The sequence below is a fragment of the Hypanus sabinus genome, chromosome 17 (genome assembly GCF_030144855.1).
Source record: "Hypanus sabinus isolate sHypSab1 chromosome 17, sHypSab1.hap1, whole genome shotgun sequence".
In the NCBI taxonomy this organism is placed as follows: domain Eukaryota; kingdom Metazoa; phylum Chordata; class Chondrichthyes; order Myliobatiformes; family Dasyatidae; genus Hypanus; species Hypanus sabinus.
The window spans coordinates 50,247,632-50,263,104 of record NC_082722.1 but is presented as its reverse complement, the minus strand read 5'-3'; the positions used below and the strand labels follow the sequence as shown (position 1 = coordinate 50,263,104).

Below are 15,473 nucleotides of genomic sequence, written 5' to 3'. Positions count from 1 at the left end.
TTAAAAGGCTCGAGGAAGAACCCAATTCTACTGATGGAGTGTGACAATGGTTGAAGGATTTTAACGCATTTCTACAAACCTAATGCTTCCAGGAAGCAGTTTTTTTGGAGTACAGCCACGATAGGAGAATAAAAATGGAAAGAGCTGTGGTTGATGTGGAGAAAGTCAGGTGTGGTTAGGGAAGGTGATTCATTTAAAAGTTCAGCCAAACCAAAGCACACCTTTTGCTCAGAAATGTTACTGTTGCATTTCCAGTTAATACTTTCACAATAAACAATACTGTTTTACAATTGTAATGGAAGTGTTGCCGTGAATGTGATGTCCTCTCACTGGAGTGGGCTTGTATCAACATTCTGCATGATTCCATCCAGGCCCAGGCCTGCTTGAGGTTGTCTCCCAGCTTTCATGAGTTTTGATCTAGCCGGCATGCAAAGCTCCCCAGGTAGCTGTAGCACTTCAAGGCTGCTGACTTTGAACGGGCTGAATTATAGATGCCATTGCAGGACAGGCTTGAGGATGGATAGAAGGGTGCGCTGGAGAAATCTAGAGTCAGACAGGGCTGGGTTGGAGGCACTGGGGTATGCAATTATGATCAGATATAGAGTAAACCTCTTCATGTAGCCCAAGGATTTGGAGGCGGGGCACAGGGAGAGGAAATCTTCAAGAATGGTGATTGCTGGGGCAAGTGAGCAAGAGGAAATCTAATTACGACTAGCAGAAAGGGAAATCATGAACTCTTTAGGGGTGTCCTACAGATAGCTATACTATTTATAAATGTGAGGAGAACTCGCAGCACAAAAAACATTCGATCCAGCTATCCCAACCTGGGGTCCACCGATCTCTCAGTTAATGGTAAGGCCGCATGGCATTAAAAAGTTTGTGAACCTCTGCATTCGAACGACTCAGATATAAAGAGTTATACCTCCACAGCCTTTATACAATAACCATATCCTATTATTTTGCATTGCTTCTGGAATCCTAAGGACCTAATCTCAACTATATTATCCATGCACAAAGTATGTTGTAATACACAAAGCTATTAATATCTTTCTGTACTGTTATTATACAGCAAACACAAAAACCCGAGCTATCACTGAATGCACATTATAATCTTCCCGTCCTCCTTTCCTCCTCACTTTTTAGAACATGGGCTCATTTTTAGAGACCTGGTACCACTGACGTGACCTGAGCTTATAACACAGCCCTAACAGCTTTTGAAAGCACAACAGCAAGTTTGAACTGCCACAGTCCCATGGTGCAGTTGGGTAGGGAGTTCCAGGAACTCAGAGTCAGGAATGTCAAAGAAATGGTGATTTCCTTTCAAGTCAGGCTGTGGTGGTGCTTGGGAGTGAGATCTGCAAGTGATGATATAAAATTTCAGCTCAGGTGGAGGCCATTCAGCCCTTTGAGTTTATGCTGGCCCCAGATGAAGCTCCTGAGTCCTATTCCTTCCTTTTACCTCTGTGCAATCATTTCTCCGTCACTCGCCAATGCTAGGGATGGTTTAAAGCAGCTGACTGATCTACTCGCATGCTTTTGAGACGTGTGTGAAAACCAGAAATCATTGCTGTGGGGGTGTACCCAGTCACAGAGGGGTTGTGCACACACATTGCTCAAAGGCGGCATTAGTCCCGAGATGAAACTGTGAAGCAGCAGCACCACCCACTCTGCCACTATTTCCTCCTTTGGGGGTGGAGTGCTGCAACAGGCAAGTAACTGCAATGCATTTCATAGACAGCAGCTAAAACAGTTCCTGCATCAATGATAATTTAGTGTGGCAGAGGAGGTACCAATTAAACAGACAACTTTTCAAGAAGTTTTGATTTGGATAATACAGCTACACTATTCAATGGAAGTGGAGATAAGTCTTGGGGAGATGCATGACTCGAAGCTCTTGTTGTTGGTGCTCATTGCCTAGCAATTTTGTAGTGTGAATTTTACTTGACACCATCAATCTGGGCTTGAAAGATACCCAGATTTGACTGTGTGAGGACAGTTCTGTTCCCTAGGAGTTGTTCAGTTTGGGAGTATCTGTGAATAATCCCAGTTCTGAAGTAATGACAGAAGGAAGGCCCAGGACTCCTACAGTAACATCTGAGGGCTTGGATGATTGATTTTCAACAACTGGAACCATGTTCAGCGAACTAACAAAGAAAGTCATGCTGGATATTTGTGATTACTGATATTTACACATGGAAAGCAGGGCCCTCAGCATTGACAAGGATCCCTCCAACCCATTCCACAATCCCTACCAGCAGGCAGGAGGTACTGAAGCATCAGGATAAGAACAATAAGGATGGGAAACACCTTCTTTCCCCACGCCACAACACTACTGCGCTCTCTGCTGGCGCCCAGGTCTCAGCACTCATGAAGCGCCAGTAGCATTATACGGTTTACTTTTTGACTTGTGTTTAAATGCATCTTATGCCAAGTGTCAACTTTCTGGAATATATTTTATTATTTGTGGTAATATTACCTTGTGTTGTGTGTGAGTTGTATGTATTGTGACATGCACCATGGTCCAGGGGAAATTTGTCTCATTTGGTGGTATACATGCATTCAGTTGAATGCCAATAAACTTGATCATTCACTCAATCAGAATGGCTATGTACTGTATGCTTCAGCTGTCTTTTGTGTTCAAGTGCTAGGCCTGTCATTGCTGACACTGGGAGGTTCTTGGATCCTCCTCCTCTTACCACCCCACCCCCCCACAGCTATTTAAATATTGTCCACCATTAATGACTGGATGAAGTCCTGAGTACTGAGCTACATCCTGGTCTCTTTCTGCACTGTGAGTCTTGCCCAAAATCTGTTCATCATGATCCCCTAAGGAAATGCAAAGTTGCTTAAATATCAGCAACCATAAAGTTACTGACACCCATAAAATCTTACATCTTATAATGCATAGAAAGAATATCCAGGACTGTTTGGCTTTTCCAACAAATGATCTCACATTATGTAAGGTGTCGAATGCTTGCTACACAACGAGGGAAACACTTAGTGCAGGGACCCATGCATGATCCTGACCTCAACTGCTATCTATGCGGAGTTTCCATATTTTCCCTGATTTCCTCCAGCTGTTCCAGTTTCCCCCCACATCTCAGAGATGTACATTGTTGGTAGATTAATTCATAGTGTAAATTGCCTATGGTAGAACCTGGAGGGGTTGAGGGGAATGCGAGGCAAATTTAATAGGAGTTAATGTAATATCAGTGTAGCTTCATTGTGTGGACTCAGTGGACGAAAGAGCCTGTTATTGTGCTCAACAACTCTAACACTGATCACAATGAATGCTATTTTTAAAAGAATTAATATAGGAGTTACAAAGACACTGAAGAATAATTCCATTTCATAATATACTTACACATCATTATCATAAACAGAAAATTTATGCACCAGGAGGGAGGGAATTGTGAACCAACTTACAACAAAGGAAAATGTTATTGAAGAATCCTTATGGAAACAAAATACAACACTGACTTTTGAACTGCTGTCCTAAAAAAAATAATTAACCTATGGTATATAGGATTAACTTTGGCATTAGCTGGGAAAATATCTGTGAAATTAGTTGGAAAATGTTCAAAGTTCATTTATTATCAAAGCATGTATACATTTTACAACCCTGAGATTCATCTCCTGACAGACAGCCACTGAGTATTAAGCTATAGACTAATTTTAATTAAGACTCATCTTTTGAAAAGTGGAACTCTACATTTAAACTGCAGGTCAATGCAAACCCATTATGTCACTGAGAAATTTTAATGTGTTCTCCACTTTTGCCATAATTGTAAATTTTAAACGCTCACCACATGTTGACATTTTAAACATGTAATTTAATGTCATGCCTTCTGAAAATCATTTTTGAAACATGGATCCAATAGCAAAACTGTTCCATTCAGAACTTTGTTTTAAACCAAAATTTAAACCCTGTATTCTCCACAGAAAAATACTTGTGCTATTTCTTGTCTACATAATGTTGTTTAATAACTACATATGAAACCAATTCTGTGCATAGTTTCCAGTAGATGTAATCAATATGAATCATTTCAAAGCATTATTATGTTGTCACTTCACTCTTTTTCAAAGTATAGTGGCACAAACAAAGTTATCCATGTGATCCATCACCAGACAGGGCTTACTACAGATGCTGCATACCTGAAAATGTCCAGATTTATTGATGTGATGTAGTTGCAATGATCTGTTTCTAAGTAATTAGATTTTTGCTGAGAAATACACTGCCTCAGAGAGAAACACAAGAAACCAAAGGACACACACAGACAAGGGAGGCAGAGTAGTGCTTCAAGATGTCCCATGGGACAATTTATTAGCATGCATAGCTCAAACTAGTGTGTAGTGGGTCAATTCCCAATTGGAAATTAAGAATGACATTCACTTTAATAGCACGATCATTTTCAGACATGGTTAAATCATCGAAGGCCACTTTCAACTCAAAGTTGAAAGTTATTGGTCACTATAGTAGGCAAATTCAGAGAGGTATAAAATTGGTGAATTGAAACATAAATATTCTGTAAATAGCTTCTAAACTACATCATTCAGCAGAATTTATACAATACAGTGCAAAAAGTGTAAAAATGGATTTATTAAACTGAACATCCATTAGCACTGCTTTGTAGAGAGAGGCTTATGCCAAGATTTATTCCACAGATCATAGTAAACACTGCTCTACAATATAAATAAATTAACAGCACCTTCTGGAAAAGTAAAAAATCTTGTATTTCATAAAGTTGTAGAAAGACACACATGCAACCAAAGCCTAGCTTTTCCAATTACATAGGAACAATCATGCAAACAACAAGAGTTTCAGAGACTATATACCTTTTGTTTGATTCAACTTCATTTAAATGTCATTGCTTTTATTTTTAATAAAATATTTGTAGTCTACAAACTCTATAGTCGCCCATTGAGTTTTATTAAATTTAGTGATGTAACAATGTTCTTGATGAATAAAGTCAAAATTATATTTAAAAATATACCACAATAAACCTTCAAAAAGACTAGCAAGGCATTGCAGGTAACAGTCTACAGATGTAGTATTTGGTCAGTAACATGTTTTGACCCTCAAGAGAGAACGTCTATCTGCCAGTGAGTGGATCAAATACTTGCACCTTTTGGTTCAAGTACCAGTGCTGCCTATTACTTTCATTCAGAACAGGAATAAGTGTGTTTCTTAAGGTCCAAACAAACCACAATGTTCATGGGCAGAAATTGGGTGAAGAAAAAGGGAAGCAATTAAACAGAGAAACTAAGATTAAAAGCTATTGTTGGCAATCTGTTTAGGTTGGATAGTTTAATTGCATGCTCCATCTTTTATGAAACTTATTCAAATAGAAATGGCAGAGGCAGATGGATAGCATTCTCTCCCTTCTTCCATGTTGCTTTTCTCCCTCCCAAATTTAAAAACATTAAATCATTTTAACATGAATGCCCTTGAACATTGTGACTTGCTCCTCACATCTAACATTACACCTTTTAGATGAGTATTATTAACTATAATAATGGTGAATGTTATTCCTGAAGAACACCACATTGATAAAGATTAGAAATCATTTACATTTAAACACCAAGATACCATTTGATCCATTAAGCACATTTAATGTGCATTATAGCAATAAGCTACATCTACGAATAAAATGCAAAAAGGGGAAAAGGAATTAACCGCAGGGGGATACATTGAACTTTGAAATCTTGCACAATCAAACAATTCAAATTACTGATTGATCAGAGCCCTGTTTTTGGTAAAATAATCTCAAAATTAAAAGAAGATGCATTTCTGTCAGCACTTTTTTTTTAATTAGTGCTGGGTTTGCACATAAACCCTCATAATAAATACAACACTAATAAATAAAAATTAAAGACATTTCTATGTTTGAACTAAATGCACTGAAACAGAAGTCAAAAAGATTAGCATGCACTAAATAATTAACAGGATTATTAAGTCTACACGAACTAGCTTTAAATTATCCTAACCCCAATTACTTTTTAATATCTCAGTAGTATTCAGCCATCAGTTTCATGTGATAAGTATTGCATGAAAATGTGAGCATACTTCTTTGGCATCACTGCCAATAATTTGACATATAAATACTGAATTTGTAAGTTCTGCTCATTCTGTGACAACCATGCCTATCTGAAAATTAAACTACATTTGTTACCTGAAGTAGTTTGAAATTTATGGCCAGTTAGCTGTTTTTAATGATTATTAGGACTTCCTCAAGGCTGAAATAAAAATAGGAAACAGAGGCACTCTGTTAATAAATCCTCTAGTAGAAAGAGGTTTAACTACATGCACTGAGGATTTAACATAAATAGTTTCAATGAAAAAATTAGTGGGATATCTCAACTTTAACTAATCTTAGGATTTTCTTCCTAGTTTCAAGATCTGCAGGCTATTCTCCTAAATGGAAGACAAAAAGTGGATGTCAGGTTGTCAGAAGTGATGAATTTCTGATATTTGTTTGATTTTATTAACTTGCCCAAAGGCTGCAAATGGACATTTTGAAAAAGAGAGCTGATATAGCAAAATTGGTTTCCAAAACTTCACTAACAAAATTAAGTTATGCAACTAATAAACACACTTTTGAACATGAGAGACATGTTAAACCAAGCACATAAATGGAAAAACTATTTTGTTTTGGTGAATGATATTTATCATCTAAGCATGAAGTTTCAAATTAATCCAATTTAAAGACAGTTTTGAAGCAAAAAAATCTTTCCACCCTGGGTCAATTCCACCATTATTAAAATTGGGATTTGGTTAACTTTTGAACGTGAGAAACCAATGTGTTTTCATGATTGTTTCTAAACTGCACGAAGGTATTAAGGTGTGAGATAATTTGTGTCAAACACCACAGCAAACATTTAGGATATAGTCCGTAGCTGTAAAAACTCATTTAACATGTTCTGCAGTATGAGAAGAACAGTAATACTTCTTGTGAGCTATAAAAGTTGAAAGACTACTGAACTTGATGTTACACAAGCGACAGTATCTGCTGTTTCCATTCTGCACAGGGCTTGGGAGTGTCATAGCTGTTTGAACAGATTTGTCAACATTATTGTGTGGACTGAGGGATTTGAAGCCTAGATCCCTGGGACTATCAGGCACTGGTGAGATTTTAAGAGCAACATTAGGGGATGGCATTATTGAAGGTTTAGGTGAGATATTCTGCAGAGGAGATTCAACTGAAGATTGGGACGAGACAGACTCTCTTTGATCTTTGGCATTTGGAATATTCTTCTGTATTTGAGCACTCAACTTTGGAGATAGAGCAGGAACTCTTGAGTTTTGAGGACTGCTTTCAGAAATACTATTTGTCATGAGTTTACTTTGTGATACTATGTCCTCCATTGCACCTTCTACTGCATACCCAGGTAAAAGTTGCTTGGTCAACAGCAAATCATGTGCATTTTTAAAATGCTCAATAAGGTCTCCTTCAATTGGCCCATTGAGTGGGCAATAAGGACAGATGACTGAATGAGTACGTTTAGGTGTTGAGAAGGTCTTAAAGTGAGACGATAACTGAGGCCCAGCTTGCAGAGTATCTGGACTGCAGTGGTACATTCCTGGTGAGTTACTTGGAGTAATGGAGGCATTAACTAAGTTTGGACTTTCTGGAATACATTTAGTGCTTGTTTCTTTCTTCTTCAATTCCTCTGCTTGTACATGAGGATCTGCAATTTCCATCCTATTCTTCTTAGCTTTCACTGACGCAGGACTCTGCATTTTCACCCTGCTGAGAAGATCCACCTTATTATGCTGAAGGGCAGTAGCAGAACAGTAATACTTCTTGTGAGTAAGATAATTTTCCACACTGTTAAAACTAATTTTACAGGAGGTACATTCATGGTAGTCTGTTGAAAAACGCAAAGCTGGAAGCAAAGGGGTAGCGGGAATTACTGGTTCTTCCTTAATACGAGGCTTTTTGCTAAGATCAATTGGTCCATCAACATCAGAACTTGAACCTGGTGATGAAGTTGCACTGGACTGAGTAGTTAACATATAACTTGTTGACAGGGAAAGGGATTCATTTGACCTTGAAGAAATTGAGAGTGTTTCCTGTTTTACTTTCAAAGCTTCTACATTGTTAGAAGCCCCAGCATTTTGAAGGGTGCCAGCAGAAGGACTATGAATAGGCACTTCACTTGGAGAGGGAGGTGGAAGTGGCTGGTGGCCTGAGCCATGAATCTCATACAGCTTTCTACGTCTGCGCGTACGTACAGTTTGCTGAAGGACTGCCACTTTCCCACCATTCGGCCTCCGCAACGGAGGGTCATGTCTCGAAGCGCAATACAAACGTTTGTGCACAACATAGGTTTCATGACGTGTAAACCTTATATTACAAGCTTCACAAACAGTTTTTGAAGGGTCCAGGTCAAAGTCTTCAACGGAGTTGCTAGGACTTCGACTACCTTCACTAATTCTACTCACACTTTCTCCTTCCGAGGAAGTATCCTTCATTCCAATGTCCTCAGATTTGATTTCCGGTACTTTATTCTCCACAGGTGGAATCCGTACGTCTTTTTCAGAGTCTGTCTGTGAGGAGGAAGCAGCATGCTGATTTTCCATTACTAAAGTTGGGCAATGAGATGTTTGTTCAGCTTTGTTTATTGATGCGGAATCCTTCCCAGTTTCATCAACAGCTGGGTTATCTACCTGTTGATGCCTACTAGAACAATACAATCGTTTGTGTGCCAAGTAGTTGTTAATATTATTGAATGTAATGTCACATTCATAGCATGTGGCTCCTTTTTGAATGGGCGCTCCTGCATAAAGGACTGGATAGTTGTTAACCCCTTGCTTTAGTCTGCTATGCACCAGCTCAGACATTTTAGCTAAAATTTCTGAAGCTTGTGGAAATGAGGAAGTATCATGACTGAACATGTATGGAAGCAGAACAGTCCCTTCAGACATAACTGAGCCAGTCCCAGAATGGACTGGGCTGGAGGCTGGTGTTGGGCTTGAATGTTCTGACTTCACTTTTACTAACAGGGTGCTCCTTGGGGACAAAACGCTGTTGGAATGGTCAGGGGTGGGATCTTCCTGGCCTTCCATAGTTCTATCAACTTCCACATCAGCTTTCAAATTGAGAGGTTCTTCTTTGATTTTCACCATTACATTGAATTCCTCAGGAATGTCTTTATTCACAGGAGAACCTCCATCTTCCTTGCCCCTAGTTTCCTCCATATTGTGCTGTAGCTCATTGCCTTGGTGAACCTCCATGTGTTTGACTAGGTCAGTTGAATCTTTTAGCTTTTCTTGACTTTGATGACATTGAAATGTATCCTGAGACGCATGCAATGAGCTGTGCTGCTGTAAGCTTGATTCGGAATCCCCAACGTACTCACACTGGCTACATTTCAAATTCGGGAAAGGACTTGTGACTTTCCCAACTGCAATGAAGAAATTGCAAAAGTTATTACAAATAAAAAAAATACAGCATTATACAGAATATCTCAAAAACCATCAGTTCTACACAGTTGGCACTACATGCAAATGTGATGGTCTTTTAAAACCAATCTTAGTATTTACAAATGGTTTTCCTTAGAAAATGAAAGCATGATTCTTTTGAAAGTGTATTTTATATTAATATTATATCAAATAGATAATTAGTAATGCAAACTTTTCCCATTTTCCACCAACACTAAGAGAAGCAAATTTCGGACCATTCTTACTTACCTGTTAAAGGTAGTGCTGGTACTCCTGGTGCTGGAGATTGTGCTTCATTCTTTGAACCAGGCTGGCATACCATATGATTGGTAACTAGATGACTATACAGGATGTCTCTTGTGGTAGAGACAAATCCACAGCCATGACAAACACCTATAGCAAACCACAACAGCTTTAGAAATATTGGAAATCGATCCCCTCTCTATCAACATTATATACAAAGTATACTATTTTGCCCTATGCACAGTATTTTAGAACTGATACCTTTTTAAAAATTAAGTTCACTGATGTGTTAGCATTAACAATTACATAGAAACATGTCTGGATCATTGAGCTCCTTAAACCTTCTCTCCCATTCAGATAAACTGTAGATAAATTCTCTGTGCATAAAGTAAATTACCTGACTTTTGGGGATGTCACATAACATATCCTGCTAATTAACCATTTCTTTTATTGCACCACTGTGGTTGCTTGTCTTCAACTAATCACGGATGCACACTTGAAAGTTATTTGCTATTTGATGAGTTCATATTTGAAAATTCCAAGAACACAACCACTCCACATTCACTACTTCCATGAATACTTCCCAATTCACCATGCTATTAACTTTCTTAAAACAGTTATTTTATTTTCTTGTACAATACTTCTGAATGGAAACAAAAACAGAAATGTTGGAAGAGTTCAGCCGGTGAAGGGTAACATCTGTGGAAAGAGAAATCACTTAACGTTTTGGGTTAGGGACCCTTGCTCAAAACTGGGGGAAGGGAGGAGGGTTGTCAGTTTTTAAAGCAGAACTGATAGGAGGAATAAAACGTAAAACAAAAGAGTTTATGGAATTGATTAAGTCAGATCAGGTATTAAGCAGCACGAGTACTGAATATCAGCAAGACAGTTTATAGAAACAGTGAAAGGGACATTGAGTGAGTTGCTTTGGTAGAGAGCCATGAGACAGATCGGGGTCACGGACCTTCACCATGCTGTAGCCACTTCTTTTATTCTGTGCATTCAGTTCCCTAATTAATAAACGGTACTCTGTTAGTTCTCCTAATTTTACTGTGTTTTGATTTTGCCTGATTACATTGATTTTTTTCCTTAACTGTTCGGGTGTAAGATCCTGTTTTTTCTCGGATGTATTAAATTCGCCTAACAACGTTGACAATTTCTGAATTAGTCTAGCAAGCTACTCAATTCAGTGCATAATTAAAGAGTGACAATAAATATTAACCTCTCACAAATGACTGAAAACTCTACTTGAAGAAAAATCTGCTTAGTCTCCTGGCCTCAATCAACTATTTTAAATCTAAGAATAGGATTTTTACGTACAGATCTGCCATTGAAAACATAAGTAATAACTTTTTCTCACAAGTCAAAAATTGGAATGGAGAAAACAAGAGGACCACAGTCAGTCTGAGAGACCCAATAGAATTATGAGAAGAGATTAGCAAACACTGTTAATTGACGTTATGCACTTCATTTATGCAGCTAGGTTATTGAAGGGATCCATTGAGCAATTTTGTAAATGAACATTTTTTTAAGGTAGGCTAAAATTATCTATATTTATACACATGCATAATACATATATTATTATGTGTATGTATATATATTTGCATACATATATACACACATATGCATACATATATAAATATTTTTTATCATCAATTGTATCATAAATGAACTTTGTACAGGTATTTTAGCACCGTGTTCAAGATTATAAAGTATTATTTCAAAAACATCAACTTAACTCTAAGGCAGCAATATTGTCCTGTCAAATCTTGCCTTTAGACTGAAAAATATGAGTTTATATCCCAGTTCCCAAGGAGGGAAATGTAAAGGAATGTTCAAATTACTGAACAGTTTCATTGACTGCATGTACTAGCAAGGTAATGTTAAAGGTCATGCAAGCAAGTCTCCAGCAATATATGGAAGGAGAACTGCGAGATGTACAAGCTGGTTTTAGAAGAGGCAGAGGCACCAGACACCATATGCTGGATAACGGAGAAATTGAGGGAATACAAGAAGAGTATTTATCTAGGTTTTATTGACTACATTACAGCCTTTGAGAGTGTGGACCATAATAAACTATGGCAAATCCTTAAAGAAATGGGGATGCCTGGACATCTGATCTGCCTTGTGAGAAACGTGAATGAAGATCAAGAAGCAACAGTTAGAGCCGAACACGGAACAACAAACAGGTTCATGGTTGGGAAAGGAGTTCAAGGCTGCATACTGTCACCCTACTTATTTAATCTATATGCTGAACACATCATGAGGAATGCTGGTCTAGAGGACTCAAATGGAATTAAAATTGCCGGACGAAACAGTAATAACTTCAGATATGCAAAGGATACTATTCTAATGGGTGAGAGTGAGGAGGATCTGAGGAAGCTTCTGATCACAGTGAAAGAAGAAAGCATAAAAGCTGGCTTGTTGCTCAATATTAAGAAAACCAAGATTATGTCGACCAGTCCTATTAACTCCATGGTAATTAATGGAAAGGAAGTGGAGGCAGTGATGGATTTTGTCTTCCTTGGTTCAAAGATTTCTATAGATGGTAACTGCAGCCACAAAATTAAATGGCACCTACTTCTTGGGAGGGCAGCAATGGCAAATTTAGATAAAATACTGAAGAGCAGAGACATAACACTGTCTGTGAAAATCTGAATAGTCAAGGCTATGGCACTTCCAGGTGTGGTATATGGCTGTGAGAGCTGGACTGTTGGTAAGGCTGAATACAAAAGAATCAATGCCTTTGAACTTGGATGCTGGAGGAAAGGATTAAGAGCTCTCATTGGACAGCAAGAAGATCCAACAAGTCAATAGTTGAAGAAATATAGCCAGACTGCTCACTAGGAGGCTTGATTATGAGACAAAATTTCAAATATTTTGGCCAGATCATGAGAAGACAGGATTCCTTGGAGAATATTCTCATGTTAGGTAAAACAGAAGGTAACAGAAGGAGTGGACAACAGATGCTACGATGGATAGATAATATTACTCAGGCAATGCATGCGGCCTTGGGGGATCTTAGAGAAGCAGTTTCCAACAAGAAGGCTTGGTGTGTAGGAATCCATGAGGTCACAAAGAGTCCAACGTGACTTAATGACTGAACAACAAGAAATATTGTCTCCAAGTTAGAACATCGTGTGTTCGAAACTTAAGCACAAATGCAAGCACACATCACGTTGTAGTACCAGAGGCATGCAACATTGTTTAAAGTAGACTCATATTATACGATCTCTAAAGCTGACTTTAAAAATTCAAAGAGGCTACAATAAGCAAAGCTAAGTTTTGTTGATGTTGGAGAGAGTTCAAAGGAGGTTTGTGAAAATGATTCTGGGATTGAAAGGTTTTGATGTATGAGGAGCATTTAATGGTTCTCAGCCTCTACTCACTGGAATTCAGAAGAATGAAACCTATCGAACGTTGAAAGGCCTAGAAAGGGTGGATATAGAGAAGACAGTTCCTATGGTAGGGGAGTCTAGAACCAGAGAACACAGCCTCATAATAGAGCGGTGTCCTTTTAGAATGGAGATGCCTTTGGAAAGGCTGCTGGTTTGAGTTGCTGCCCTCGCAGAAGAAGCTGGTTCGTGTCGCTGCACTTGGACAGGCCTCTGGTTCAGGTTGCCTCCCTGGGTCCCAATGCTCTCGGAGATGTTATCGAAATTCTGAGATTTATGGATTGGACTTTAGTTCAAACCAACCGTTGTTCATTTTGGTCTTTTTCAGTTCTTGTTGCCGATTGGTGGGCTGGAAGTTCGGCGTTTGATGTTCTTTTTTCTCCACGTGGGTGATCTGTTAATCTTTGTGCAAGGGAGAGGTTGAGGTTTGCAAGTTTTTGTTTCTTTTTCTTTCTCGTCTGGGGCAGGATTGATGTCTTTCTTTCAACAACTCCTATGGTTTTTGTATTTTATGGCTATCTGGGGAAGAACAATCTCAGAGTTGTATTCTGCATACATACTTTGATAAAATAAACCTTTGAATCTTTGAAGATGAGGAGGAATTTCATTAGTCACAGAGAGGTGAATTTGTGGGATTGGTTGCCATGGGCAGCTGTGGAGGCCAAGTCATTGGGTATATTTAAGGCAGAGTTTGATAGATTCTTGATTAGTCGGGGCATGAAGGGATATGGGGAAAAGGCAGGTGGGTGGGACTAAGAAAAAATTGATCAGCCATGATGAAATGGCAGAGCAGACTCAATGGGCCAAATTCTGCTCTTAAATCTTATGGTCTTAATCTTTCGATCAATATCCCAAAAACAAAATAAAAACAGACTCATCATTCATCACATTACTAATTTTACTTATCTTACCATTTGTTAATGTGTTTACTAAAGTAACCCCATTATGCCTACAATTGTTGCATATTTGCCGAAATTGAGATTGAAATATCACAAAAAAAAAGAATAGGCGTTATATAAACGGGGTTTAAAAATAATAAAATTTAGATGTGGTGAATTATCACCTTACTGCACAGATGAGAAATGGGGATTAGTCACTTTTGGTGAGTAAAGCATGCCGAGTAGAATAGTCATCAATAACTCATTCACTGAAACCAATGTTTCACAATTGTGGAAAATAGAAGATTATGAGGGAATAATGGATTGAACTAGGAGATTACATCATCATAACTCCATAAGCATTTGATCATTTGTTAACTGTTAAAGCAAAACTCCAGTTCAAATTTAAATTCGGGTGACTACAAACCTGAATAATCTGTTTCTACAAACATGTCTTAAAACTGAACGCATCTTTACCTCCTCCCCCTCCCCACTTTCTGCAAGAACTGCTCCCACTGTAATTCCTTTATCCACTCACCCCTCCCCACTAATTTTCCTCCAGGCACTTCTCCCTGCAAGTGGCTAAAGTGCTGTATGTGCCCATTCACATCCACCCTCACCTCCATTCAGGGCCCCAAGCAGTCTTTCCAGGCAAGGCAACACTTCACCTGTGAATCTGCTGAGGTTGTCTATTGTATCTGGTGCTCCTGATGCAGCCCCCTCTATATCGGTGAGACCCATTGTAAATTGGGGGACCGCTTTCTTGAGCACTTCCACTCCACCCACCAAAAGCAGAACTTCCCCGTGGCCCAACAATTTAATTCCGATTCCCGTTCCTGTCCCAACATGTCAGTCCATGGCCTCCTCTTGTGCCATGATGATGCCACTCTCAGGGTGGAGAAGCAACCTTATATTCCATTGGGGTAACCTCCAACCTGATGGCATGAATATCGGTTTCTTCTTCCTGTAAAAAAAACATTTCTTTCCCCTCCCCTCTTTCTCTGTTCCCCATTCTGGCCTCTTAGCTCTTAATCAACTGCCTATCACCTCCACCAGGTCTCTCTCCTTCTTCCCTTTTTCCAATGGTCCACTTTCCTCTCCTATCAAATTCCTTCAGCTCCAGTCCTTTACCTTTCCGACGCACCTGGCTTCACCTTCTAGCTATCCTTCTTCGCCTCCCCCAACTTTTTATTCTGGCATCTTTGTCCTTTCTTTCCAATCCTGAAGAAGGGTCTTGTCCTGAAATGTCAACAGCTTGTTCACTTCCACAGATGTCGCCTGACCTGCTGAGTTCCACCAGCATTTTGTGCATGTTACTTAAAACACATTCTAGGTTACTAAAGTAGATGGAGACGTGAGACAAACTACTGTAGTACTTGCATGAATGACCAATTTAGGTCACATTTACTTTGGACCGGTCTAAATCAGAGTTAAGATTAGCAACTAAAATAGCTGTAAGTTGAGTTTTTTTTTTGCTTGGATAATCTGGTTATATGCCCACTGTTACTGATT

General features: G+C 38.9%; 1 protein-coding gene across 2 annotated transcripts in view; it reads right to left on the bottom strand.

Annotated features, from left to right (window-relative positions):
* Nucleotides 1-3,722: 3,722 nt before the first annotated feature.
* zfpm1 (zinc finger protein, FOG family member 1) overlaps nucleotides 3,723-15,473 on the bottom strand; it is a 212,446-nt gene continuing 200,695 nt past the window's right edge. For both annotated transcript variants that reach the window (XM_059993028.1, XM_059993029.1), the window contains exons 9-10: nucleotides 9,695-9,838; nucleotides 3,723-9,408 (exon numbers count right to left, since the gene is read on the bottom strand). In XM_059993028.1, the coding sequence (XP_059849011.1) occupies nucleotides 6,908-9,408; nucleotides 9,695-9,838 (2,645 nt within the window). In that variant the 3' untranslated portion in view covers nucleotides 3,723-6,907. The remainder of the gene's footprint in view (nucleotides 9,409-9,694; nucleotides 9,839-15,473) is intronic.